The sequence below is a fragment of the Pelecanus crispus genome, chromosome 9 (assembly GCF_030463565.1).
Source record: "Pelecanus crispus isolate bPelCri1 chromosome 9, bPelCri1.pri, whole genome shotgun sequence".
NCBI classification, from domain to species: Eukaryota; Metazoa; Chordata; class Aves; order Pelecaniformes; family Pelecanidae; genus Pelecanus; species Pelecanus crispus.
In genome coordinates this window covers 11513801-11539535 of record NC_134651.1, presented here as the reverse complement: position 1 = coordinate 11539535, position 25735 = coordinate 11513801, and the positions used below count along the sequence as shown (strand labels likewise).

The 25735-nt window shown below is 53.0% G+C and overlaps 2 protein-coding genes across 4 annotated transcripts in view; both read left to right on the top strand.

Moving 5' to 3' along the window:
• Positions 1-12847, top strand: part of AP2M1 (adaptor related protein complex 2 subunit mu 1) — a 30419-nt gene extending 17572 nt beyond the window's left edge. Inside the window, exons 3-12 of one of the 2 annotated variants that reach the window (XM_075716498.1) lie at positions 1437-1702; positions 3130-3212; positions 6841-6846; positions 7382-7517; positions 7615-7756; positions 10157-10276; positions 10816-10951; positions 11696-11793; positions 11940-12051; positions 12396-12847. In XM_075716498.1, the coding sequence (XP_075572613.1) occupies positions 1437-1702; positions 3130-3212; positions 6841-6846; positions 7382-7517; positions 7615-7756; positions 10157-10276; positions 10816-10951; positions 11696-11793; positions 11940-12051; positions 12396-12530 (1234 nt within the window). In that variant the 3' untranslated portion in view covers positions 12531-12847. The remainder of the gene's footprint in view (positions 1-1436; positions 1703-3129; positions 3213-6840; positions 6847-7381; positions 7518-7614; positions 7757-10156; positions 10277-10815; positions 10952-11695; positions 11794-11939; positions 12052-12395) is intronic. The other variant, XM_075716497.1, reaches the window with a different exon arrangement.
• Positions 12848-14753: 1906 nt separating this feature from the next.
• On the top strand, positions 14754-25395 carry ABCF3 (ATP binding cassette subfamily F member 3). 2 transcript variants are annotated; one of them, XM_075716087.1, is made up of 21 exons: positions 14754-14826; positions 15062-15209; positions 15306-15385; positions 15775-15827; positions 17610-17707; positions 17824-17946; positions 18220-18486; positions 18687-18767; positions 19317-19376; positions 19719-19775; positions 19984-20006; positions 20668-20723; positions 20872-21072; positions 21243-21319; positions 21551-21595; positions 21930-22062; positions 22626-22714; positions 22913-23004; positions 23618-23750; positions 24131-24218; positions 25041-25395. In XM_075716087.1, exons 1-21 carry the CDS (start codon positions 14754-14756, stop codon positions 25197-25199), a joined length of 2136 nt encoding a protein of 711 aa, XP_075572202.1. In that variant the 3' UTR covers positions 25200-25395. The 2 variants fall into 2 exon arrangements, with proteins under 2 accessions (XP_075572202.1, XP_075572201.1); XM_075716086.1 differs by having other exon boundaries at positions 15772-15827.
• The last annotated feature ends 340 nt before the right edge of the window (positions 25396-25735 follow it).

The following is a 25735-nucleotide window of genomic DNA, read 5'->3' as shown; positions in this document are numbered from 1 at the left end:
CTTATGGGGGAGCATGTTTACTGATGAAGTTTCTACATATGTGCCCAGACCTTCAAGGAGCAAACACCTGCTGTGGTAGCATATGTTCCTTTGAATATCCTTTGTTTTCAAACTTGGAAGTGTCTGCTGGATTGTTGAAAACCCTCAATGCTTACGAGCATTTGTATGCCTGTATCCTTGCTTGTGAGGATATTATTACTGTCTGCTCTCACACATGGTTCTGCATAATCAGTACTATGGCCTTGATGCTGCAGTCAGAAGACCCACTGTTCTATGTAGTCTCTAAGAGTATGAGTAATAAAGCACAACTAGATGAGTCTTGGCTTGGTGTGTATACTATTTCTTTAAGTCTTGGTCTTGTCATATAAACCACTCGGGCTTCCTTCCTGTGTTCTTAGGATTGGTGGACTTTAACTTAATTTGGGGAGTTTATCCTGATTTGTAGCTACAGGTTAAGGAAACTCTAGTGTGGAAGACCTGACATCCAGAATGCCACTCAGACACCCCTGTTTACCCAGGAGGGATTTGTTCCCTGTCACTAGTGTATAGACAGTTTGGATTAAAGATGGCAGCAGCTAGGGGAAGCTTGTACAGCACCTTTTTGGCGCTGTGCAGAACATCTTTTCTTTACCATAAATGGTACTGGATCATCCAGTGCACATAATGTAGTGCTACTAGCACGTTGCACTGTGGGGACCCTAAGTCCATGTGCAAGAGACCTGTTCTGAAGCCTAGCAGGCTTGAGAGGACATGTGTAACTGGAAAGCCAAAAATGTTCCTAATTCTGCTTGCTGCTTTAAGCCTGCCCTCCATGGTGCCTGGGGCATGGAGGTGAGGTAGATCTGAGAACTAAAGCTCCCTCTCATGGTATACCTGGGCACTGACTTCTGTCAGGTGACCCAGGTAGTTTTTGCTGCTTTTTACTCAGTGGTATGTCTGGGAGGAACTGCCATTGACAAATATCTTGAGAGACTACAGATTGCTTTGGGGCAAGAGTATGAAGGCCTGAGCACGCAGAGTTGACAGTAACTAGGTGTTTGGTCAAAACTGGGCTCTTCTTTGAGCCATAAGCTGCTACTGTGTTTGTTCCCAGCTATGGCAGTCAATTGGGGTTTTGCTAGCAAAATTAATTGAAGGGAAGGTTCCTTTGCCATCTGACTCTAGACTGAGGTTAGCTTCTCCTTCTGACTACAGTTGCACTGTAGTCCAAAGCTCCTTAGAGATGCAGCGTGCTCTCTCCTTTAGTTTGTGCAGAATTTAATGTCTAACTCTGCTCAGAGCCTTCACTTGTCCCTCTTAGAGATCCCCAGGCACCCTTCCTAAGTGAGCTTGGTGTATGTAGTTCAGTGTCTGACTATAATTGCATAAGCAGATCTGTGCAGCCAGCTTGTTTTCATGTATGCTGTGCTAATTTATCTTTGGTGATGAACTTGTAGGCGGAATGCCGTCGACGCCTTCCGCGTCAATGTCATCCACGCACGGCAGCAGGTACGCTCGCCTGTCACCAACATCGCCCGCACAAGTTTCTTCCATGTCAAGCGTTCCAACATCTGGCTGGCTGCTGTCACCAAGCAGAATGTCAACGCTGCCATGGTATTCGAGTTTCTTTACAAGATGTGTGACGTGATGACTGCCTACTTTGGGAAGATCAGCGAGGAGAACATAAAGAACAACTTTGTGCTGATCTATGAGCTGCTGGATGGTGAGATGTTGCCCTTAACCGTTATGCAATGCTGCACTTGGTCATTGTAAAACCCTAGCTTAGTTGTTTGTAGTAATAATAATCATTGAAGTATTTTTAACATGTGTGACCGAGTTCAAAATTACTTGTTCTGCTTTCTAATGCCAACTGTACTGTAAGTGTAGATAACTTCTCAAGCCCATAGCCCTGTGTTGATTGTAGCTTACTTTGCTGAAGTGTTGGGAGCTGTGTACTTGTATAATGAGGCAGCTGGTACTGGACTCCAGCTTCAGAGTGGATCCTGTGCAGATGTAGGGCTGTTGTTATGCTGAGGTATATAAAGAGGGCTGTTGTTAGCACCTCTAAGGCCAGCCATCCCAGCTAGTGCCCAGGTAGCTCTAGCACTCTATGGTAGCAGTCACCCCAGGCTGCAGTTGGCTGCCACTCTTGGGTTGCCTCTTGGGGGCAGTTCTGAGACAGAAGGAAGTCAATAAAACCTAACCTGTTCTGTCCCAGCCCTACCTCCCCCAGTGATACAGCTCCAGATTTCACCATAGAATAATACGGTGTCCCTTCAGCTGCTCGTGATATCAGCCTGCCTGTGGAGATCGCCCTTGAGCTGTCCCTGTTTCGCATAACATAACCACTTTGTATTAGTTATGCTTCAATTTGTTTTCCAGACAAGGCACTGCATGTGTGTGTCCGGGGATTCTTAGCCAAGGGTCACGGTGACTGATGGGATTCCCTCTGGGCAGATCAAGAGACTGCTGTTTCTCTGCTTTAGTCAGTCACTGCTGTCTCCTAGTAGGCACAGTGAGATCAAAACCTGCCAGTGTGGTGTTACTCAGTATTCATGTTAGTGATCTTCTTTCCCCTTTAGATCTCTTGTGGGTTGTTCCCTTCCTCTTTGAGGGGAGTGGGTGTTAAGTGTATTAGCTGTCTGTAGTTAACATCTGTTTCTCTCCTGCACTGATCATCCTGCAGTGCCACTACTCTGCTGTTATGTTTTTTAGGTTTTGATTTTTATTACATCCTCATATGAAAATCAAAACCTAAAGAAAATGCTGCAAAGGTAGATTGCTGTAGTGTTGAATAAACCCTCTTTATTGTCCCTGGGATGTTTTTGGAAAAACTCCTCAGTGTGCCCTATGCACATGGCTAGTCTAGTTGATATTTAGTCCTGAAGTGCAGTTGTATTTAAAACCCAGCAAATTCATCAGTTGGACAGCTTTCCATCACACCTTCTCTCCAAACTATTGCACAGGGAAGTCAATTTAGCAAGGCTGTTTCTTTTCTCTTGGTAAGGAATGCTCCAGCAACTTACCCAGAAATTTAATGTGTAAGCAGTGTCTGTGTATTAATTGGTGCTTTCCTTATAGGAATGGTTAGCGTGGTTGGCATGTTCATATCTTGCAGCTCTGAAATAACCTTCTTTTACACTTCTGTAGAAATCCTGGACTTTGGCTATCCTCAGAACTCTGAAACAGGGGCCCTGAAGACCTTCATCACTCAGCAAGGCATCAAGAGTCAGGTAACCAGAGTACAGCACTGCTCTGCTGATTAATTTTCTGTAAGCCTGTTCAAGAAAGTATGGTTCTAATTACCAACTAACCATTTGACCTGTGCTGAGCGGAGGTGCCCGAGTAGATTGAGAACACCCTGGCAGGGATGTAGCTCAGTAGCAGCTCGTTCTAGGTGTGTCTGCGTTTGTGTGACCTCATGTTCCCTGGCACATGGTGAGATGCGGGAGGAAGTGCCCTGAGCTGGGATAATGCCAGTCCCTTGCCTGTAAATGATTGCTGGCTTCAGGCTCTGCTCTGTGTCAGCTTCAGACAGAGGATAAACAAATCTACCTGCTGAACCAGAAGCAGCTCTTCTGTGTGTGAATCTCGCTGAGCCAATCTGTTCTCCACCAGCCCTTAGTGCTTTGAGCTGTCAGGATTTCATGCCTGCCTTGTAATGAAGTATTCTTCAGCCTTGTGGATCTTGCTTTCAGGAAGCAGATGTTACTCTGTCACTGCCTGTAACATCTTTGCAGACCAGCATCAGTACAGTCTGAGCTTTCTCATGTTAGAGAATCTCTACTGTGCATTTGGCACAGTATTAACCCTTGCAACAAAGTTTATATGGAGGTTGAATTTGAAGGGCACTGGGGGAAAAAGACATTTAAATTGGACTGTTCTTTGGAATGTGTTTTTAAGCTCGCTCTAATCCTACTCCAGGCTACAGTCCTCAAAACTAGGCTTCCCATCTTGGACAGCTCATGCTATGCTCAACCTCTGAAACCAAAGGACTGTTACAGTCACTGTTTCTCATGTCCCCAAGGAATATTGCTCACCTTGTCCATCTGACACAGCTATGCAGCTCATAATGAGGACTTAGCCTAAAACTTAGTCCTCTCCCCTGTGTAGCAGGTGAGTCAGGAGAGAAGCTGGGAGTGAGTTTGTACTGAAGCTGTCTGCAGCAGAGATCTGGGTGAAACTTCAGCCCCAAGGTACAAACAAGCAAAGTGCTAAACAAGAGCCTGCCTGGCGACTTCTTGTTAAGGATCAGCAGAGGTCAAAGTTTCTGGAGGCTCTGTTTCAACTCCGTTCATCAGCACTGACTTTCTAAGAACTCCTTTTGAAACTTTTAATCTGCTAGTAGCAAGACTAGCTGCATCTCAAAAAGGAGGTGAGAGAGAAGCTGCCCTTGGGCAACATATTTCCTGCTAGAACAGCAAAGAGTGTTTTGCAAGAGGGCACATGTGTATTGGTGGCCAGATGTGAGTGCATCCGGCCTCAGTCCCCCATCCCGAGCCCTAATGTAAATCACTCAGGCCTGCTGCAATCTGACATTTTGGGCAGTCAGCACTCAAGATAGCTGAGTCGGCTCCTGTTCCTGGGAAAACTCAAAACTAACCACCACCCTCACTTCCTTCCCTAGCTCTTTTTTGCTTTTGTCTGTTTTAACAAACTCTTACACTGTTTGTGTGCAAACCACTGTCACAGCATCTTGCTTCATTCCACAGCAGATTTAGTCCTTCCCTTAAAAAAGGAGTTTGGACTTCAACTTTACATAAGTAAGCAGTTATTCTGCTCTGTGGTGGAAGTTTGTGCAGCCCAGTTGAAAAAGCAGAAATAATCCTTTCCAGGCACAGTATGGCAGGGGCAACAGTTGAAACAGTAATTGCCATATTTTCTTGTCTGTTCTCTACTCTGGTACATCTAGCCTCCTCCTTTACTTACAGCCAGTACATTAGGCCAAAAATCTGGGACTGGGAGGTCTGTCATCTGTGTTGCTTTATCCCTGCTTAGTTCATGATGGTGCTTTCCTTGGGCTTGTGTTCTGCTGAATTTAAGAAGCAAAACCTGCAGTTATGGCAGACTTTCCAAACTCAACTTTTTGACTTTGTTCTCAATTAAAGGTTTGATGCATACTGAGCTGCTGCCCTCTGTATGCCTACAGTGGTCTTTCCAGGGCTGGTGATCTGCTTTATTTTTTTTCAAAAGTGGGTCTGAGATTGCTGCATTGCTTGCTAAGGGAAGTACCCCGTGCTCTGGGAATGGGGTGTAGCACACAGATTTTAAAAGGTGCTGGTGTGCAACATGGTTTCACTTCTAGTCCCTACCCATGAAGTAGCCCACTACTCAAATAGCAGGACTGCAGGCCATGCTCATGTCCTGTATCAGAACTGACGCAGGCTCAGATGCCTTCCTCCAGCAGAGGCTAAACCTGCTTTTACGCCTCGAGGTGGAGCTGTGCTCCATGTGCTCAGTTGTCACTCTTATCCTGTCTGTATCTGTCCAGACTTCATTAACTAGCTGAAAGTTGTAATTTTCTTCCCCTCCAAGTGCTTTTTGGGAGTGTGAATTGGTCAACTCTTAGTTACAGTGTTACCCCAAACCTTAGACATACTGTAGTGCTAAAATGCTAGTAGTACTTTTTAAAAGTGAGGAGAGGGCTGCCACCAGCTGCCAGAGCCCAGGAAATCTGCTGGTAGCTGTACCTTTATTCTACTCAACATACTGGCGACTGAGTACAGCAAGTTGGATATTCTTGTCCCATTGTAGCTGACTGACTTGTCCAGCTTGGAGAAGTTCGCAGTCCTGAGAAATATCAGACCCAGGTGCCTTCAGTCCCTCCCTTAGGGAACACTTGTGCTGCTGGGTGATCTCAGCTTCAGCACTCCTCAGGCATCTGCTTCCAGATCCATCCAGTCACTTTCTGTAGTGACCAGTAGAGGTTCATGGCACTGATGCTGTTGCAGGAGATGGGAATGTCAGCATGTGATCAGTGTCCCTTTGGAAGCCAGAGAACTGGGTATTATATCTACATGTGCCTCTCGTTACTTTTAAGCCTGAACAAAGCATTGAACAAGGCAGACAAGGAGGGTTTCTTTGTGGGACAGACAAGGGAGGTACTTTGTACTGCATTGAGTGCTTACCTAGGCAGTTCCCAGGGGACTGTAAAACTCTGCCTCTTAGGTGTTACAATAATGGCTTTGCTCACTCAAGGAGTGACCACATCTGTGGCAAGAGCATGTGTGAAACCAAGCCACTGCTGGTTTAAAGCTGAGATCATGTACTGCCACCCTGTGGGCCCAATGCAGGGCTGCTGGGGCAGGACCCACTTCTGCATTCTGCAGTCGTTCTGGAGGAAGAGGCAGAATTAACAAGGGTATAACTTGATACAGGACCCAGACTTAAGATGCATGCAGTCCTGGGTGCCTTGTACTTCTCATAGTCTGGGCATCTGTGCGGTGGTAGACATCCAGGGCTTGCTTTAGGAACAGCAATGTGAGGAGTCTGCTCTGTATAGGAACATTACTGGGAGTGGTATTTGGCCTGTCTATCACTCCCTCTGCTCTACCTTGTATTTGCGTGTCCATAATGGGCCAAGTCTGAAAAGCCATTTCATTGCTAGGAGTGCTGGGTTTCCTGAGGTGAGTTAAAGGTCGAAGACCCTCATCTTGTTTGTGCTAATTAGCTACCTAATTAATGATGAGCTGTCCTGCTTTGTTCCTGTCCTGAGGTAGCCTTAAGCTTAACCTGCCTATTTCTCCCTCCCTTCCTTTTCTTGCTATTGACCTGCTTGCCTGTTAACCCTGTGTGCACCACACTTGCTGCTATACATCTACTTCTTGACTTTCTGCGTGTGACTGGACCTCACCTGTGTAGCATCAGGTAGGAAACCTCCCTGTGCCTCTCAACACAATCCTTAGTGCTTTTAGGAGGCTTAGAGCCTGGACGCTGTTGGATACATGTTAGGTTAGTGTTTGCGTGTGATTCTAATGACTGCAGTTATTAAGAAGCAGTCCTTGGGGACCAGCTGTCTCATGGCCCTAGGATTTCATGTTGGATAAGGGTGTGAACTGGCCTGTCGCCTGCTTCTCTGCTTAATGTGGATTGATGTGACAGTCTGAGACATGATTTGAATGTCATTGGTGGAGCCCATGCCTCCCTGCACCTAGATGTAGCCTAACAGACTAGCTAACAAAATGGTAGAACCTTTCCTGCTGTTGTTATGACTGGTTTTTAGTTAGGCATAGGATTTGCTGTATTGAGGAGAGAATCACCAAATCATGGGGTGTGTGACAGAACCCATATCTAAGTGTCAGAAGCAGTTGTGTGTAATAAATGGCAAGTGCTTGCTCTTAGAGGAAGCTTTCTTAGTATCTGAGTTTATCTAGAGGTCTAAGATGTCCTATCTTCCCTTCAGACTAAGGAAGAGCAGTCCCAGATCACCAGCCAGGTGACTGGACAGATTGGATGGAGACGTGAAGGGATCAAATACCGTCGCAATGAACTCTTTCTTGATGTGCTGGAGAGTGTGAATCTCTTGATGTCCCCCCAAGGTAAGTAGGAGGTGTAGAGCTGGCGTCCTTCTCCCCTTCAAGGTTTGTGAGCTGGGGCTTGTGTAAGTGTGCTGAACTGCACTCTTCTCTACATCAGGTCAGGTTTTGAGTGCCCACGTCTCTGGCAGAGTGGTGATGAAGAGTTACCTGAGTGGAATGCCAGAGTGCAAGTTTGGCATGAATGACAAGATTGTAATTGAAAAACAGGGCAAAGGGACTGCGGATGAAACGGGGAAAAGGTAAGAGGCATTGGGGTAAAAGCCACTTGCCGCCAGGGACTCTTATAAAAGGGCAGCACTTAGTAGATTTTCTGATCTGACAGACAAAGCTCATCTCTTCTTCCCTTCAGCTATTACTACTAATTTTTCTCTGGGTAGGTCAGTTGTCATGCAGGCTACCAGACTGAGGGCCTCAATACAGAGGCCTCTCTGCAGCAGGGCTAATGTGAGCAGATGGAACGTCATCTTTGGTGTCTGACTTCACAGCTGTACATGGGCAAGTGCCAGGAGCACTTCAAGTATTAAGATTCAAACACAGTGTTAAGTGTGAAGTTCTTGCAGCTGGAAACATTTCCCCAAGAGTAATTCTCCTAGAGCTTGTGTCTATAGCAGTTCTAGTCAGTGCAGAGACTCTTAATCATAGGATGTAGAAGTAGTGCTTCCAGTGAACAGTGAAGGAACCCTTCTGACCATAGCCTGCTCTACCCAGACTGTTCCCACAAACTAGAACAGCTGGCAGACTAATACTGGGTAAGCCCTTCCTGTTGACATAGAGGTATCAGTGGCTGTGTGGATTGGAGGCTCATCCCTTCCAGGAACCCAGCTACCTTCCTTCCCAGCTACACCTCAGTCAGTACCCACATTGAAGCTGAAAACAGGTCTTATGCCTTTTCCAGCCTTCCTGTTTGGGGTGAAGAGATAAAAGCAACTTTTCTCTCACTAACCATTTGCAACTCAACTGTGTTTCTCTTGGTTGTGTTTGGTGTGGGTTTTTTTTTTTGCTGACCCCCAGTGAATTGGGAAGGTAGATAATCTGCTTCAGCTGTGTGTGCACTCTGCCTCCCCCTTGTCTCTTGCTTCATGTGACTTGTGCATGTAACTCGGATCTCGGACACTTTCCATGATGGTTCCTGTAAATGGAGCTGAGCTGCTATTTGCCTTTTCTCTCAGAACCAAGCCAAGAGCTATCACTTCACTGTCACCTTTGAGCCATCTTTCCTGTACCTGAATCTAGCTAGTGAAATGGATGAACCTCAGTTTGGTGCCCAGTGGGGGTATACTCTAGTGAAAATGTCATCTGTGTAGGCCTCTGAAGAGTCAGTAACACTGTCCAAAAGTTTCTGTGCCATGAATGCCTTTGCCTGTAAATGTGCTATTTTCTTGAGTTACAGAAGCAAGATGGGCAGGGACTCTTGCTCACTGATTCTCTGGTGGGCAGGAGCTTGGAGATATCACTGTCCAGAAGCATTTAGTTATGAGGTGACCAAAACGGACAGCTGCTGCCATTGCTGTGTGGCATCTAGCATGTGGCAACACCAAACCCCAAGTAATGCGGCCTGAGACCTGGAGCAGTGCTAGGCAGCAGGGCTTTCCCAGCAGTGTTTCAAAGGAACGGGAACTAGTCAGCTATTGTTGGCTGTCTTCTGGGCAACAGATTAGGAAAGACTAACTCCCGCTTATGAAGCTCAAACTACACCACTGGGTTGTGTAACTAAACAGCCAGTCAGCCTGGGGTCAGTCTGCTTCCTGTTTGTGCAGGTAATGATGGTTCCTAGGACAGCTGAACCTGCCTGTAGTACTTATACTATTTCAGCACACTTGCATGGTTGTCCTGTTGCTCCCAGCAGTTGAGGCAGCCTGGATATCGCAGTGCTACATCGCTGCCTCTTTGTTGCTACCACCTTCTCATTTTCTGCTCCCTCTCAGTAGCTGAGAGTTCTTGGCTGACCTCAGGACCTGTAGCAAGGAAGGTCTTCTCAGAGACTAGAACCTGGCACAAGTTCAGTGCTGGCAGGTTAGGCTAGGGTACCTAGATGGACAGATGGTAGCTGTGTAGATTTTTTTTTTTAGAAGTGAGTGATAGAAACTTCTATGGCATAATATTGTGGTCTTTGGCAAATCAGTTCAGAATCAAACCACCTGCTAGCAGTGTGGAAATCAACATCTATGAAGAGAGTTTTGAACAGGAGGACCCTGAACCTGGTGTCTCCTGGCTGTGTGGCAGTGGGATAGATAGCTTTGTGGACAGGAAAGTGTTTTCTTTCCTTTGAACTGTGCTGTGAGAAGACTTGGGCTAGCAGAGCTGCCATTGCAGTACTGAGGTGCTGCTGGCAGGCAGACCCAAGCATTGTGTTGCTGGCTATGACAGAAGGGTGCTCCTGTAATCTCTCTCCTCTTTGGGGAGAGGAGGGAGAGAATTCCTTCAAACAAGCTTCCTGAAATATGATTTTTGTGGTGGTGAAACAGGAAAGTCTGAGCCAAGAGGTTGCTGTCCCCTAAATCTCTCCCTGCCTCCCCATTTCTTGGATGCCTGTGATGGCAATGTGCTCTGTAGAATAGTTTCTGCCTGCGCAGACTTTGGCTGCACCAAGATACCAGAGCTGCAGCTTGCACTTGTTTAACTGTGTCTTGTGTTTTTAGTGGCAAACAGTCAATCGCCATCGACGACTGCACTTTCCACCAGTGTGTGAGGCTCAGCAAGTTTGACTCTGAGAGGAGCATCAGCTTCATTCCACCAGATGGAGAGTTTGAGCTCATGAGGTACGGTGGTGGGGGGATGAACAGGCTGGTGTTGACATCTTCTTGCTACTACAGTAGTGTTGCTGCTCTCAGGCAGACTTGCAGCCCTTGAGCACCTAACAAAGATGCTCTTGCCTTCTCTCTTTTCAGAGTAGAATCTACAGGGTGTCCCACAAATCCTTCTGTTAAAAATATGGTAGAAGCCCAGCTGCGTGGTTTTCTTTGCCACAGCCACAGTGTTGGATGTGGGTTTCCTTACCCGTTAGCTTGCTATATCTGTTGGGTTTTTTAGTGCTTAAAACTGGTGTCCTTGACCAGGGTCATTGGCAGGAACCAGATATAAAACTTGAGACTCAATAAACCATCACTGCCCTAGGGCAGCAGAGGTCTTAGTGCTGCTTCATTCTGGGATGCCTCCTTCTGGGATGCCTCTGTTTCTGGCTGATGTTTCTAAGCTGTTCCCTGTATGCAGAGACCGTCTCTTCAGGAAGGTGGTACAATTTGAGACCCTAAGGGAGTTAACTCTTTCTTGGAGTTCACTGTTGCTTCCTTCTCTGCAGATACCGAACCACTAAGGACATCATCCTTCCCTTCCGTGTGATTCCCCTGGTGCGTGAGGTGGGTCGGACCAAGCTGGAAGTGAAGGTGGTGATCAAATCAAATTTCAAACCTTCCTTGCTGGCCCAGAAGATAGAGGTAAGAGAATAAAAACCTATGGTCTCTCATGCCTGGGAATTATGCCTCTGCTTTATGTCCCCTGCTATGGAGTCCTCACAGATGAGTCCTCAAGCTTGTGCAGGACTAAAAGAGTGAACTGAATGCCCCACAGATGCATGGTGCTGCTGTGCTGTGGAAGGGAACTGCCGTAGGGTAGGGAGGTGGAAGTTGTTTTCAGTTGCACAGCCACCTTGGCAGAGGCCTTGTTCCCTGCAGCAACCTTTCGTTTAATGTCTTGGCCACTGTGAAAAGTTCGTGTTCTTCTGTCTGTGTGATCTGATTGTACATCAGACAGGCAGTAGGCTATGAGCTGTGTAAGACAGGCTAAGGGTGGCTTTGCAGCTTAGTCCCCTTCTGGGAAAGGCTTACTGCTGCAAAGCTAGGCTGTCCAGAGCCTGGTGCAACTAGACCTCCCTGGCCAGCCTGGCATCCTTCTTGAGCTCATCTGCCTGACACTAGCCAGGTTTCTTGCAGCCTGAACTGGAGAGCTCTGCCTTGTTCCTCACTGACTGTTGTGGATTCTGAAAATGTGTTTGAACCTTTACTTCAAAGCAAGAAACTGGAGAGCTAGCCTAGGATGCCTTGTGGTGGCTGATGTTCTCTGGGTCCTGAGATGGGAGAGAGAAGGCCAAGGGGGCCAGGGCAGGAGGTCTTTCTCTGAAACTGTACAGAGTGCCCAGGCTGCAGTCTCCTTGCCCCTGCTCACCAGACTCTGCCTTCTAGGTCCGGATCCCAACACCCCTCAATACCAGTGGAGTGCAAGTCATCTGTATGAAAGGGAAGGCAAAGTACAAGGCCAGTGAGAATGCCATTGTCTGGAAGTAAGTGAGCATGTTGGGTCTGGGGTCCTGCAGGGGCAGGGCTTGGGTAGGCAGAGTCTGTTCAGTGCTCCTGTCTGCCCTGAGCACGTGTAGTGAAGGGGAGAATAAACTCTGGCACCTCCTCACTTCTGGGCTTTCTCTGATAGGATAAAACGTATGGCTGGAATGAAGGAATCCCAGATCAGTGCAGAGATTGAACTGCTGCCCACCAATGACAAGAAGAAGTGGGCTCGGCCCCCGATCTCCATGAACTTTGAGGTGAGTCCCTGTCTGCCTTCCAGGGTGCAGCTATAACCTTAGAGAAGCTTTTGTCAGTCCGGTCCCTTCTGCCCTCATGGAAATTACACAGGTTTGAGTGCTGCCTGTCCCCAGCTGCTGTGTGACTCTGTAACATGAGGCTGGTCAGGTGGCAAAGCTAAGGGAAGAAAACTGCCCTTAAAGCCACTGGAGTCTGTCCCTGCATGCAGGGAGTGGGGAAGGGAGCAGTGGCTCTTGGTGTCCACTTCTAGATGCATAGCCAAGGAGTCCTCTGGCTTTTGAGTATGGAGGGCATCTTACCCCTCTGTTCCAATGCTCTCCGTTGCCTTTCCCTTTCTCAATAGGTCCCGTTTGCGCCCTCTGGGCTGAAGGTGCGCTACCTGAAAGTCTTTGAGCCAAAGCTGAACTACAGTGACCATGATGTGATAAAATGGGTGAGGTACATTGGCAGGAGTGGGATCTATGAGACCAGATGCTAGCCCCAGCAGGCTGGCGGGCTCCCTCTTCTCCAAGCCATCCTCCGCCTCTCCTCAGTCTTCAAGTACATTCAGAGAAAACATCTGCCTGCCCCCTCTACGCAGATTGAAAGCCCCTGTGGCTTACCTTGGGAGTGGGCTCGCCTGCCTGTGCTTGGTTATCACCCACGCTGCAGCTGAAGTTCAGAACCCAGTTGTGCGCAGGGGTGCAGTCAGCCTCCCGCTCCCTGTCCCAGGGTGGGGAAGGGCTAGTCTAACTCCCATCCTCTCGTGATCTTTCTAGGGAACGTCCACCATTAAACTCTTCTGTTGGTGTCTCACTACTTGCATCATATCCTAGTATTTTTGAAGTTCTTGTGCATATGTACTCGTAGATTAGACCTAAACATAGACTGGACAAATCTGAGTTGAAGTTACCCTGGCTTCTGTACTAGCTCTTGCTGTTGTGGTAGATGTTGCTGGCCGGTCTGAGATGCCTGGGGTGGTGAGTTTGTCGGGCCTCCACCAGAGGAGATGGTGGGCTCACCAGATCTCACCACCACCTTATATTTCTTGCAAAGTCGTCAGTATAGAGTCCTGCTGTGGGAAGGTTTGTGACCAAAAAGGATGAGGGTTTAGACTCTTGCTGGTGTGTATGTGGGTGGCACAGCATTTCAGGTCCTTAGAGCACTTACCCCCACCCACTGCTGGCTCGAGCCAGTCTGTCCTTTCCAAACAAGTTGGAAATGTGTCCCCTCTGTCCCAGGGAGTGCAGGTCAGCTGAGCTCTGTCAGGATGTGAACAGGGTCTGTCCTCGGGGAATCTAAAATGCCCTTGGTGGTAAGAGCCCCCTGCCCCAGCCTGCCCTCTCCACACTTCTACCAAACGCTTCTGGGCCATAGGAATGCTGCTGCTACCCACAATCCTGCTTCTGGTAGTGTGGTCTCCATTTTGTACACTTTGTGATTTGTCCAGCTCCAAATCTAATAAAGTATGTAGAACGGAGAAGGCTACCTGTGCTGCTGTTTGGGACTTGGGGTGCAAGAGCCTGGGCTGTGCTCTGGGCCTGTGCCAGGGTGTCTCAGGGCTTTACTTGCTTCCCCAGCCCTGGGCTGCCTTGGAGCTAGTAGGTGGAAAGAACAACCGATGCTTTTGTTTCCACAAGTGGTGCCACTGCTCCATTCCAGCTGCTGCAGCTCCCTGGGGAAAGGAGGGTGCTCTGGGTTTTCCCCCTAGGGCTGGATCACTAAAACCTTGCAGCTGGGCTGAACTGACCCTTCTGCCCTCTTGGTAAGGTGTGTCCAGCTGCCTTCTCTGCCCAAGCCTGGCCTAAGTGAACCTTGGTGGCTTTTCCTTGTGAGGAGCTGGAAAAAAAAAAATCACAGGAGTTTTTTCCCCCTTGGCTTTTGGAGGCTGGGGGTGAGGAGGGTGCTGTGCCCGGTGGGTGAGGGCGCAAGCAACTGCTGCAGCAGCTGTAGCTGTCCCTTGGCTGGAGACCGGCTGCTGTTAACCCCTGTCCCTGAGCAGGCGGGCGTGCTGGGCACGGACACAGCCCCTGCCGTGGGGTGGCTGCTCTGACAGCTGAGGGACCTGCCCCTCCGCCTATTCATAGCATCCTAGAACTGTTGAGGTTGGAAAAGACCTTTAAGATCATAAAGTCCAACCATTAACCTAACACTACCCTGTCCACCACTAGACCAATTAAGGGAGCACCTTTAAAAAACAAAAACACCAAACAAAAAAAAAACCCAAAAACAAAATCACCGTGTAGTGGCTGTGTGTCTTGAGGAACAAGTTTGAGGGATGAAACTTTTATTTTACTTTTTCAAAAGAGGAAAAAAAAAAAAAAAAAAAAACCGACCAACCCACCCTCATGAAGCCTCCGCCGGCCCCGCGCTCTGAGAGCAAACCCACGCGGCAGGGAAGGCCGCGCTGGGTCGCCGCTGTGCCCGGCCCCCGCCCGCTGGGTGCCGAGGGGCCGCTCCCGCTCCTCCGGTACCGACACCGGCCCCGGCCCCGCGCGGGGCGGCTGCACGTGGCAGCGGGCTCCCGCCTCGCCCCGCCCCGCGCACGCGCCCCCCCGCCCCGCCCCGGACTCCGCTTCCCAGCGGCCCCCGCGCGCATGGCGGCCGCCCGCCTCCTTCCCGGCAGCCCCCGCGCCCGCCCCGTCCCTTCCGCCTCTGCCGCCGCGCCGGGCTCTGTGCGGCGGCGGCACCGGGCCGCGCCGCGGCCGGGCCCCGCTCCGCCATGGCGTCGTGCGCCGACATCCTCCGCAGCGAGTTCCCCGACCTGGACAGCGAGGTCTTCGCTTACGTGACGGGTGAGCGGTGCCCGCCTCCCCGCGGCTCGGCCTCCCGCCCTGCCGCGTGTCGCGACACCTCCCCGCTGTCGCGACAGGCGGCGGCGCCCGAGTCGCGACGGGCAGCCGGGGAGGGGCGGGGGTAGCGGGAGCGGGCGGGTGCCACCTGTCGGCCGTATCGCGACACGCGGCCGTCCGTCGCGACAGCGCGCGGGCGAGCGGAGGGGAGTGCAGCGCCGGCGCCGTGTGCCCGCAGGGATCCTGCACGGCAGCGGGGCGGACTTCGAGTCGGTGGACGAGCTGGTGGAGGCGGTGGGGGAGCTGCTGCGGGAGGTGTCGCAGGACGCCAAGGACGACGACGCCATCCGGGAGATCTGCCAGCGCCTCTTCAACACCCTGCAGCTGTAAGGGTCGCCCCCGCCCCGGCCCCCGCCCGCCCTCCGCCTTCCTCACCTTCCTCACCTTCCTCACCTTCCTCACCTTCCTCCTCCTCCCTCCAGGGACGAGGGCCGGGCCCAGCACTGCAGCCAGGTGCTGCTGGACGCCCCCATCCAGCTCTCCCAGATCACCGATGGATATGGTGAGTGGCACCCCCAGGAGAGCCCCAGCCACGCGTTGTCATCGTACCCCCGCAGCCCCCAGCCCGCTGTCGGGGTGCCGGTGGCCGGGGCGGGCTCAGGGCGTCGAGCGCACACTCACCTGGCTGTGGGGGAGTGGTTCCCCCTGGCCCCCACCTGTCTGGGGCTCCCCCTCACAGGTGCACCCCTCCTTCTCTTCCTGCTGCTGAGCTGTCGCCAGCAGCACCTGGCTGCCCGCAGGGCAAGTTGGGGGGCAAGGAGAGGAGTCACCCTTTGGTCCGCCCTTTGGAGAGGGGACGGTCCTGCCTGGTTGTGGGCAGCCGCTAAGGCAGCGCTTGGCGGAGCCTCCCTGGAGCACGCGCTCACCAACCCAACCGTCTTGTTGCAGCAGATGCCAGCGTGGACCTGCTGCCGGGGCTGCTGCTGAAGAGAGGCCAGACCTCGGTAAGTGGGGGCCGTGCCCTCGTTCGTGAGCCAGCAGGCCCGGTGGGAGCAACTAACTAGCGGGGTGCCCGGCCCTGCGCTGCTCCGCTCCAGTCACCTCGCCCTCGGAGAGCAGCCGGGGCAGGCAGTTGTCCCGGTTAGGGGCACAGCTGCAGGGGGTACTGCTCCTCCTCATCAGGTTCACTGTAATTTGGGAAACTCTTGGCCTTGGTCTGGTAAAGAGGCTCAACAGGACTTAACGGCTTATTAATTTGATAAGATCTATTTTGTTATAACTTCCTAATGAGCTTCAAAGCGTGGCTGATGCAGTGGTGGTGCTCAGTGTGGAGCGCAGCTCCTCTGACTTTCATGAGGGCCTTTGGCTTCTACAGCAAGGCATTTGATGGAGAAGATAGAATGATGTCTTGCCATACTCAATGAGAGATAAAATCCTGGCTAATGGCTGGATGTTGGATGTTACAGATGAGGAGCTAGCAGGGAGCAGCTCTTTTCCGGAGAGCTGCTGCGGGGAGGTTGTAAGCCCAGCTTTAGAAATGGCTGTGGGTTGTCGTGGTTTGAGAAATAAGGTCAGGAGCAGAGAAGTTTGAAAGCAGTTACGTTCCATGACCTGGAGGAAATCGGAACATCTTTGCCCATGAAACATGTGGCTGCTCAGGAGTGACCCAGCTTGGCCTCTGTGTTGGATGTGCCAAAGTTTGAGTACGGCTACGGTGTGGCTGTGCATCTGCAAAGCAAAGACAGCTGTAGCTGTGCAGGGTGGGCAGTCTCTCTACCAGGCTGGTCTCCTGTAGAGCTCTCCCTTCCTGGGGTAACGCGTTGAGGACGAGAAACCCTTGCTTGGAGGCTGAGACCTAACATGATCCCCCCATGTCTGAATGGGAGTCTTAAGTGAAAGCTGGCGGCTGTTGCTGGTTTTGGCACTGGAGTTGTTGCTGCTGGGTTTGCTCTCTGGCTCTCGTGTCTGCAACTCAAAAAGGATCTTCAGAAAAATTGGAGACGATTCAGAGAAGGTCTCTGGAGGCCTCTCAAGTTCTGGAGGACATGTCTTAGTAGGAGATTCAGGCAGCTCAGTATAGTTTACAGAGTGACTCAGTCTGTCTGTAGGTACAGGGTCACAGCTCCAGTAACAAGATGCTCTTCAGTCTAGCATGCAGGTCTATAATCTGCTCTGGTGGCTGCAGAGTTGCCTAGAAATATCTAGGAGTGTTCTTGGTCAGCCACAAATATTTGACTTGATGCAGGAATAAGCTGGAGTGGGCTAAGAGCCTGGCCAAGACCAGAGGCCAGGTTAAAACACTTGGCTCCTTCTTGCCTTCAGGTTTAATTAAATGCTTTTTGTCTCTGTCTTGATTGATCCACCATGTAAGCTGACTTTGTTCCAAACTGGCCAAAGTTTAACTTGCCTCGTGGTCTAGGACGAGGGTGGGCGTAGCAGAGGAGGCACAGGGATAGCAGGTTGCTGCTGTTGAAGTCACTTGGCTGACCAGGTCCCTGGAACTAGAGAAACTGGCCGTACATTAGGGTCAGCCAAACCCTTTGCCTTGCTGAGGCAGAACCGTTATGTATGAGTTGATTTAGGGCTTCATTCCTGAAGTGACTTCCTGGCCTGATTAGCTTCCTCAAAATGCACTTGAATCCATTCCAGTTGCCCTGTCCTACTGCCCTCCCTCCCTTCCTTCCGGGCGTGAGGGGTTGATTGATCTCTTTTCTCATGGAGTGGGGCTTTTGTGGCTTTTGCTGAAGATGCTCTCTCTTCTTTAAACTCTCTGCTTTGTGCCCCAGATGGTGAACGCGAAGAAACTGGAGAAGGCGGAAGCCAGGCTGAAAGCCAAGCAGGACAAGAGGATGGAGCGGGATTCCCTGAAGTCATCTGGTCCTCTGTGAGAATGGAGGGCGCCTCACGCATCCCCATCCCACTCTGCTGAGTGTGGCTGGGATCTGGCTGTACCAGGGCTTTCCTGCTGAGCCCCCTTCTCTGTCTTCTGTCTGCCCGCAGGGTCCTCGAGGAGGCATCTGCCAGCCAAGCTGCCAGCAAGAAGGAGACTCGCATGGAGTCATCGGGCAAGAACAAGTCATATGACGTGCGCATCGAGAACTTTGATGTGTCCTTCGGCGAGCGGTGAGTGCAGGTGGGGAGGTGGGACAGATCCTGGCTGGGGTTTTGGACCATGGGTCATTGAGACTGGATCGGAGAGTGGTTGGGAGATGACAGAGGGTGTAGGAAGGACCAGAAAGCAAGGTGGGCACCTGACCCTGTTGGATTTGGGGGAGAAGTCTGTGATGGTTGCTTGGCCCCAGTACAGCCTGAAATACACTGGGGGCAGGTGGCTGCCGGTTATCTCCCACTCCGTGGGGCAGTCTGACCAGGTACCTGCCTGTTCTCTTGCTTTAGCGTCCTACTGGCGGGAGCAGACCTGAACCTGGCGTTTGGACGGCGCTACGGGCTGGTGGGCAGGAACGGGTTGGGGAAGACCACGCTGCTGAAGATGATCGCCAGCCGGAGCCTGCGCATCCCCTCGCACATCAGCATCCTCCACGTGGAGCAGGAGGTGGCGGGGGATGAGACGCCAGCACTGCAGAGTGTGCTGGAGTGTGACACCACTCGTGAGAGTCTGCTGCGGGAGGAGAGGGATCTGACGGCTAAGATTAATGCCGGCAGGTGAGATGTTGCTGCTGGGTTTCCAGCCCTTCTGTGGCTTCTTGACTGCAAGGTCTTGTTCCGAGGTCTCTCCCTTCAAATGGAGGGCTCCAGCAGGGTCGGGCTGCATCTTGCCCACCTTAGTGCTGCTTGGACCAAGTCCCCCAGCACTCAAACCCTGACCCCTGTCAGCCCACACGGTCCTCTTTGTCCTGCCCCAGGGGAGAAGGGACAGAAGGTGCCAGGCTGTCGGAGGTCTACGCGAAGCTGGAGGAGATTGAGGCAGACAAGGCCCCAGCGAGGTGAGACAGCCCTGTGGGCACCGCTGTCTGTTGGCATGGGCAATGAGTTGGGGCATGGGGTATGGAAGGGCGGTGCTGTGGTCCTGGGATCCAGCATGTGGGGACGGGGGCTCTCCCTACTGCTCTTCTTGTCTTTTCTTCTGTCACAGCTCTGCTGGGTTAGGAGTAGTTGAGCTTTCCCCTGAAGCTGGAGGGGTTTCCCCCTCCCCGCCCCAAATGGCTTGCATTGTTGCTGCTGCTCCCCTCAGACCTCCCCAGGTTCCTGGTGTCTGGGGAACATTTCTGGGATGTTGGTGGTAGTGACTTTCTTCTGGCCAAAGAGCTGAAAGCTTCTTGTGAATCTCCTGGGACTTCATGTGGATGCTGCGCCCTGCTGGGCTGCATTTCCCAGCTAAGCGCTGCTCTTGGGCATGCAGGGAAGTTTTCCTGTGCCAGAACGGCCTCAAACCATGCAGCAGAGTCCCCACGGTGACTGTGGTCTGAGACCTCAGACTGTGCTCTGCCACTGGATGCTGTAGCTGCGTTCCAATTCTCTCCCCTTCTCCCCAGGGCGTCCGTCATTCTCGCTGGGCTTGGCTTTAATGCGAAGATGCAACAACAGGCAACCAAGTAAGTCTCCAGATTCTGGGCATCGAGACAGAAATGGGCCTGGGGAGATGATGCTGCTAGCGAGCCCCCAGGCCCTGGTGTGGCTGGAAGGGAGAGGAGCCCTATGGGAGAGTGAGGGTGTATTCCCACCCATCCGACGTGGTCTCCTACCCTGGGGGTGCCAAGCCACTTGCCTGCTGGGCCATCTTGTGCCGTGCTCAAGATCTCTGCAGGGACACACCATCTCTGGGTGACAGCAGAGCCAAAAGGGCTGAGGGGGAGCAGGGAGCTTGGCAGGCAGGCAAACACAGAGTTGTTCTGCATTAAACGGTAACCCCTCTCTGCAACCTCTTCTCTCCTCAGAGAGTTTTCCGGAGGCTGGAGGATGAGGCTGGCCTTAGCCAGAGCCCTGTTTGCCAGGTTGGTGTCCAGGCCTTCATGCCATGGGGTTAACCCTCCTTGCCGTCCATGCCGCAAGGTGCAGGGGTGCTGCCTGGGGGTTCTCTCAACTCAGGCTCTCGGGCTGGGGAGCATTGAAGGCATTGCAGCTCTGTGCATGTGGAGAAACGCACTCTGCACTGACCCTGTGCTCTTTTTGCTTCTGATACCCATGCCTTGTTTTTCCTAGGCCAGATCTCCTTCTGCTGGATGGTAAGTTGATACTGTGAATCCCCTCCGACATCGCTGCTGGGCCTGCCTGTGCCCTTCCTGGGGTTGGGAACACATCCTGGCCTTTAGCTGCCTGCTCAAAATAGCCCTGTGTGACAGAGCCGGTGCTGGCAGGGCTGTCGGCGCTCCCCTGGCACGGCGGGCAGAGCTGGCGGTGGTGCAGGGAAGTCTGCTTGGGCAGCCACTTTCACTGCGCTCAGCAGAGCTCTGCCCCGTGTCCCAGCCGGGTGGTCTGTGTGTCGTTGTGCCCCACGCAGTCCCTTTCCTTCACCTGTCCCTGTAGTGGGCCCTGGCTGTCAGCACACCCTGGGGGAGCCCCTTCGCCGCAGGTGTGACCCCGGTGCTGGGCTGGTTCCCTGGGGAGGTGCCCAGCTTGGGTGGGGGGTCTGGGCAAGGGGCTGCTGCTGGGCACCAGGGTCCGGGTGCTGGTATGGAGTGGGGGGAGCACCCCTGGCTGAGCCTCAGCCCCCGTGCCCACCCCCTCAGCACATCCCACTCGTGTGAGTCCCCTGAGCTGCGGGGGCAGGTCCCCACACAGGGTCACTTTCTCCACAACGCTGATCACTAGTCTTTCCCACATAAAAAAGCATAAACCATTTGTCCTCATTTCTCCTGACCTCAGTGCCTCTTTCCCTTCCCTCAGAGCCAACGAACATGCTGGACGTGAGGGCCATTTTGTGGCTCGAGACCTACCTGCAGGTAGGGGGTGGTGGGAGGCTGCGGGGCAGAGTGGGGGTGAGGGATGGAGACGTCCTCCAGGCTGGTGTCTCGCCTTGCTGGGTGGTGGGACCAAGCCCTGCGCTCTGGCTTGATGATGCTCAGGCCTCCCTCTTGCTGTCTCCTCCAGACCTGGCAGTCGACCATCCTTGTGGTGTCCCACGACAGGAACTTCCTGAACGCGGTGGCCACGGACATCATTCACCTGCACTCGCAGAGGCTGGACACATACCGCGGTGACTTTGAAAACTTCATGAAGATCAAGGAGGAGCGGCTGAAGAACCAGCAGCGAGAGTACGAAGCCCAGCAGCAGTACCGTGAGCACATCCAGGTACTGGAAGAAGCCAGTAGTGCTGGGGCACTCTTTTCCCAGCCTCGTCCCTTTCTCCATGCTTCTAGACCTGTGGATGTGGCTCTGTTGTTGCAGGGGGTTTGGCAGCAGAGTGGTGTGGCTGGGGTTGAAGAGGACCTGGGGCTCTCTGATGCTTTTCTCTCTTGTAGGTTTTCATTGACCGCTTTCGCTACAATGCCAACCGAGCATCCCAAGTGCAGAGCAAGCTCAAGCTGTTGGAGAAGCTGTGAGTGCCTGTCCTGCTCCTCTCTGGAGGTGGGGAGGGGGCAGTGCTCATGGGAAGAAACAGAGGTTCCCGGGGCACCTGGGAGATACGGGGGTGGTTTTGGGGTTTGGTTGCTCTGTCTCTGGTCCAGAGGCTTTGGCTAGGATGAGGCGTTGCAGAGCTGATGCCTTCTGGTGTGAGAACAGACCCCCAGTGCAAGGCACCTTGGTTATGTGTCGCCTCTTCTTGCAGGCCAGAACTGAAACCTGTGGACAAGGAGTCTGAGGTGATCATGAAGTAAGTGTCCCCTGAGCCCTTGCTTGGAGGGTGCCTGACTCCCCTTCTGATGTGAGCTCCTCCTGGGTCCTGTCCTGGCTGGGACAATGACCCCATCCTGCGGGCCAGCCCTACTCTGACAGGGAGCCCAGACAGGCCCCCGCGTTCAGGCTGGGTTCCCTCTTGGGGCCAAGGCTGCAGATCTGTGTCCCCTTCTTGTGACCATCCTTCCCAGAGGCCCTGCATGGTAGGGAGCCCCCCTTGCCACCTGGGGGGTTGCAGAGGTTGTCCCAGGGGGCTGGGAGCTGTGTCTCTGAAGTTCCTGGCCATCTCTCACCTCTTCCTGCCTTCCCAGGTTCCCCGATGGCTTTGAGAAGTTCTCCCCTCCAATCCTGCAGCTAGATGAAGTAGACTTCTATTACAGCCCGAATCACTACATCTTTCGTTCCCTCTCCGTCTCTGCTGACCTGGAGTCCCGCATCTGTGTGGTATGTGGGACTGCAGAATAACGGTGGCTACGAGGGACCTTGGGAGGTCCCTGCTCAAGGCAGGACCAGCTTTGGTGTTAGGTCAGGTTGCTCAGGTCCTAGCCCAGTTGAATTCTGGGTATCTCCAGGGAGGACTATTTCTCCCATTCCTCTAGGTCCCATTGCAGCATTTGATCATCCTCATTTTGAGGAACATTGGAACATTTTTCCTAATACCAGTTAGAATTTGTGACTTGTGCCTGTTGCCCTTCATCCTTTCACTGGGTGCCTCTGAGAAGAGACTGGGTCCATCTTCTCCCTAACTCTCTGTTAGCTGACAACAGCAGCATGTAGTGGGGACTCCTGCTACGTTGGATGGGGCAGCAGAGAGACGCTGCTGCCTGTGCTGCTCCTCAGTGGTAGAAATGCAGCTTCTAGGTAGCTGGAGTCACTGGTTAGACTCTCATCCTGCCCCCCTCCGCTGCGTGATCATCCAAGAGAGCTGAAATTCCCTGATCGCTGCCCCCCTCCCCGAAGTACCTTCATGGGTTTCACGTTCTCCAATGCTGCTGCTGCTTCTCTAGGTTGGGGAGAACGGAGCTGGCAAGTCGACCATGCTAAAGATCTTAATGGGGGAGCTGGCACCAGTCAGAGGGATCAGACATGCTCACAGGTACCTGGTAGGAAGGGCTGGGGGACTGGGAGGAATGGTGCAGTTGGAGGGCTTCTGGTGGGCTGTGCTTTGGAGTGGTGGCTGCCCGAGCAACGGGGATGCACAGCCACGCATATGCCTCCCTTCCTGTAGCTGCAGCTGCGAGCGCTGTGGTTCAGGGCCTGGTACCAGCTCCCATTCTCTCTTCTCATTCTGCAGAAACCTAAAGATTGGTTATTTCAGCCAGCACCATGTGGATCAACTGGACTTGAACATCAGTGCTGTAGCGTTGCTGGCAAGAAGGTTCCCAGGTGAGTTTTGGAGATTCCAGGAGATCTGGGCCATTGAGGTCTCCCTTGCTGCACATGGAGCAGCATTGATTTGTTGTGTGGCCCTGGGCAGAAGACTGTCACGTCAATGCTTAAGGGACACCGCCTGCTCTGGGTTAACCTCCCACGTCCAGCACAAGCTCAGGACAGCAGCCTTGAGGAGCTGGTTGTGCAGGGGTAGCTGGCAGTCTGCAGAGCTCAGGCTGCTGCTCCACCGTGGCCAGGTTTTGGGGGCAGATGACCCGTTTTCCTGCTGGGCACAGAACGAGCATCGGCTCCCCCTTTCCCAGTTTCCAAAACCTCCCACTCCCTTCTCCACTTAACATTATGTGATGTGGTGACAGGGAGTTGGGGGCAGCGTCACTTGGCCGTCAGTCACCAGCCCTGCAGCCCCTGTCCTGATTGTGTCAATCAGGTTTTTCCCCTGCAAACCCCCTGCTTGGGAGGGAATTGCCTAGAAGCAGCTGCTGAATTCCTCCCCTGCTGTGCTGGTCTGGCACAGGCTGCCCGGCCATGGCGCCCACCGAGCTCACGGCGCCGAGGGCCCTGTGTCACGCCAGGTGTGCCATAGCTGTGTTTTGACACGCTCCTGCAGGGAAGACGGAGGAAGAGTACCGGCATCAGCTGGGGAGCTACGGCGTCTCGGGGGAGCTGGCTGTGCGTCCCGTGGCCAGCCTGTCTGGAGGTCAGAAGAGTCGCGTGGCCTTTGCCCAGATGACTATGTCCTGGTAATTTTCTCCCAGATGCTGTTAATTTTCGCACAGCTCCATCCCTGGAGCCTGCTCCACCGGGGGGAAGGTGGGAATCCAGGGACTTTGTTGCTGCCCCACGGAGGCCTCGTCCTTGGGATTTTTGTGGGGAGGGAGGTTGTCACCCTGGGGGGACTGTGTGAAAGGAGGCAGGTGGCTTTCTCTTGCTGCTTTGGGCTCACAGGGATAAGAGGTGTCCCTGGAGCTGGGCAACGCCAATCTTGGGGCCACGCAAATGCCGGTGGCTGTGGCTTTTCATGGCTAACGCAGCAGCGTGGTGGAGGTCCCTGCAGTGTGAAGGGGTGCGGACCCAGCCTGGGCCTCTTCCAGTGCATGCTCAGAGCCGTCTTCTCTTCCAGTCCAAACTTCTACATCCTGGATGAGCCGACAAATCACCTGGACATGGAGACCATCGAGGCGCTGGCAAAGGCGCTGAATAAGTTCCGGGTAAGGCTCCCTCGGTGAGATCTCCTGTTTTTCTAACGCTCCCTGCAGCCTCCAGCTCGGGTTACTTGGTATCTCAGCCAGAGGCAGACAGTCGAATACCAGTGATGGCTTCAAGTTCGGGACAGATGTTGGGACGGGTCAGTCACATTTCTGTCTTAGCCGTCCATGCTGGTGGTTTGTTTTGCTTGCTGGCTTTGGCTAGGGGTGGCTGAGAAAGGCAACAGCAGACCAGAGAGCACCTTGTCCCCCATCTTGGCCAGCCACCTGCGCTCTGACTTCTCATGTGCTGCATGCGGCGCTCAGCCCTGCCTTGGGGCCTCTCTGCTCTTCCTTAGGCACAATTTATGGCTGATCTCCAAAGACTCGGCCTCCAGATGCCACTGTCAACCTGGTTCTCACTGTCTTACAGTTGCTCGGGTTGGGGCAGTTTTTCTGTGAAAGAAAAGCTTAACTGAGGTTGCTCAGGGCCTGGTCCAGCCACCTTTTGACTGTCATTGACTCCACCTGGAATCTCCATCCTTGCAGTTGTCAGAGACCTGGAGAGTCAGTAACAAACCCTGCACTTGCCTTCTGAGGGGGGAGACTAAATACGTTACTGCTGCACGTGCCCCCTCCATACGTCCTCTGTCTGTCCCCTTGGAGGAAGGAAAGGCTGGGATTAGGTCCCTGCCAGTGAAGTACCATTGAATTTTCCCTGGAGCGGGTGGAAACCTGAAGTCCTGGGCATAGGCTGGACAGGGGCACAGGATCTCAGTGCCACTGGCGCTGCCCCCGCGTTGTGCTCCACTGAGTTCCCTGTTTTCCCCCCTTGTGTTTTGGCAGGGTGGTGTAATTCTGGTGTCCCACGACGAGCGCTTTATCCGCCTGGTGTGCCAGGAGCTGTGGGTGTGCGAGAACGCCACTGTGACCCGCATCGAGGGTGGCTTTGACCAGTACAGAGACATCCTGCAGGAGCAGTTCCGGAAGGAGGGTTTCCTATAAGGGAGGCGGGAGCCGGACTGCGCCGGGGGGCTGGAGCGCGATGCTCAGCCACCTCAGCATCCATCCCAACTGTGCCTGGCAGAGCACCAAGGACGCTGCTCCCCGCATGGACCGTCAGCCATGCCATCAAACTGCTACCTGAACTGCTCTCCTCTCCCGGGGCCGGGTGGAAGGACAGCAAGGGAGCAGGAGCCTGGTGCTGCGCGTGGCCGGGGGCACGCCGGGAGCTGTGCCGCTGGCCGGGGCTGCGCCTGGTGCTGGGCGCGCTGGGAAGGCTGTGCCTGGAGCTGCTGCTCTGCCGAGAGGAGGGAAGGAGGTGTTTGCGTCCCCACCGCCCCCCGTTTAACTCCGTGCTCTGGAGGACAGGAGAGGAGCTGTTCTTCATGTTTCTTTGCTTCCCCCTCTGGCTTTTTCTTTTTTTTTTGTTTTGTTTTTTGGGATTTTTTTTTTTTGTTTAAGTGGCCAAACACCAGTCAGGCTCTGTCACATGCCACCATCTCATGGCACCATCCCCTCTGTCGCCCTGGAGGGAAACG

Bases quoted from the DNA above. Each gene is read 5' to 3' on its own strand.
- ABCF3 (XM_075716086.1), top strand. From the start codon at position 14,754: ATGGCGTCGTGCGCCGACATCCTCCGCAGCGAGTTCCCCGACCTGGAC. The intron at 17,708-17,823 runs GTGAGAATGGAG...GTCTGCCCGCAG, and splicing joins CTGAAGTCATCTGGTCCTCT to GGTCCTCGAGGAGGCATCTG. The intron at 19,776-19,983 runs GTTGGTGTCCAG...TGTTTTTCCTAG, and splicing joins GCCAGAGCCCTGTTTGCCAG to GCCAGATCTCCTTCTGCTGG.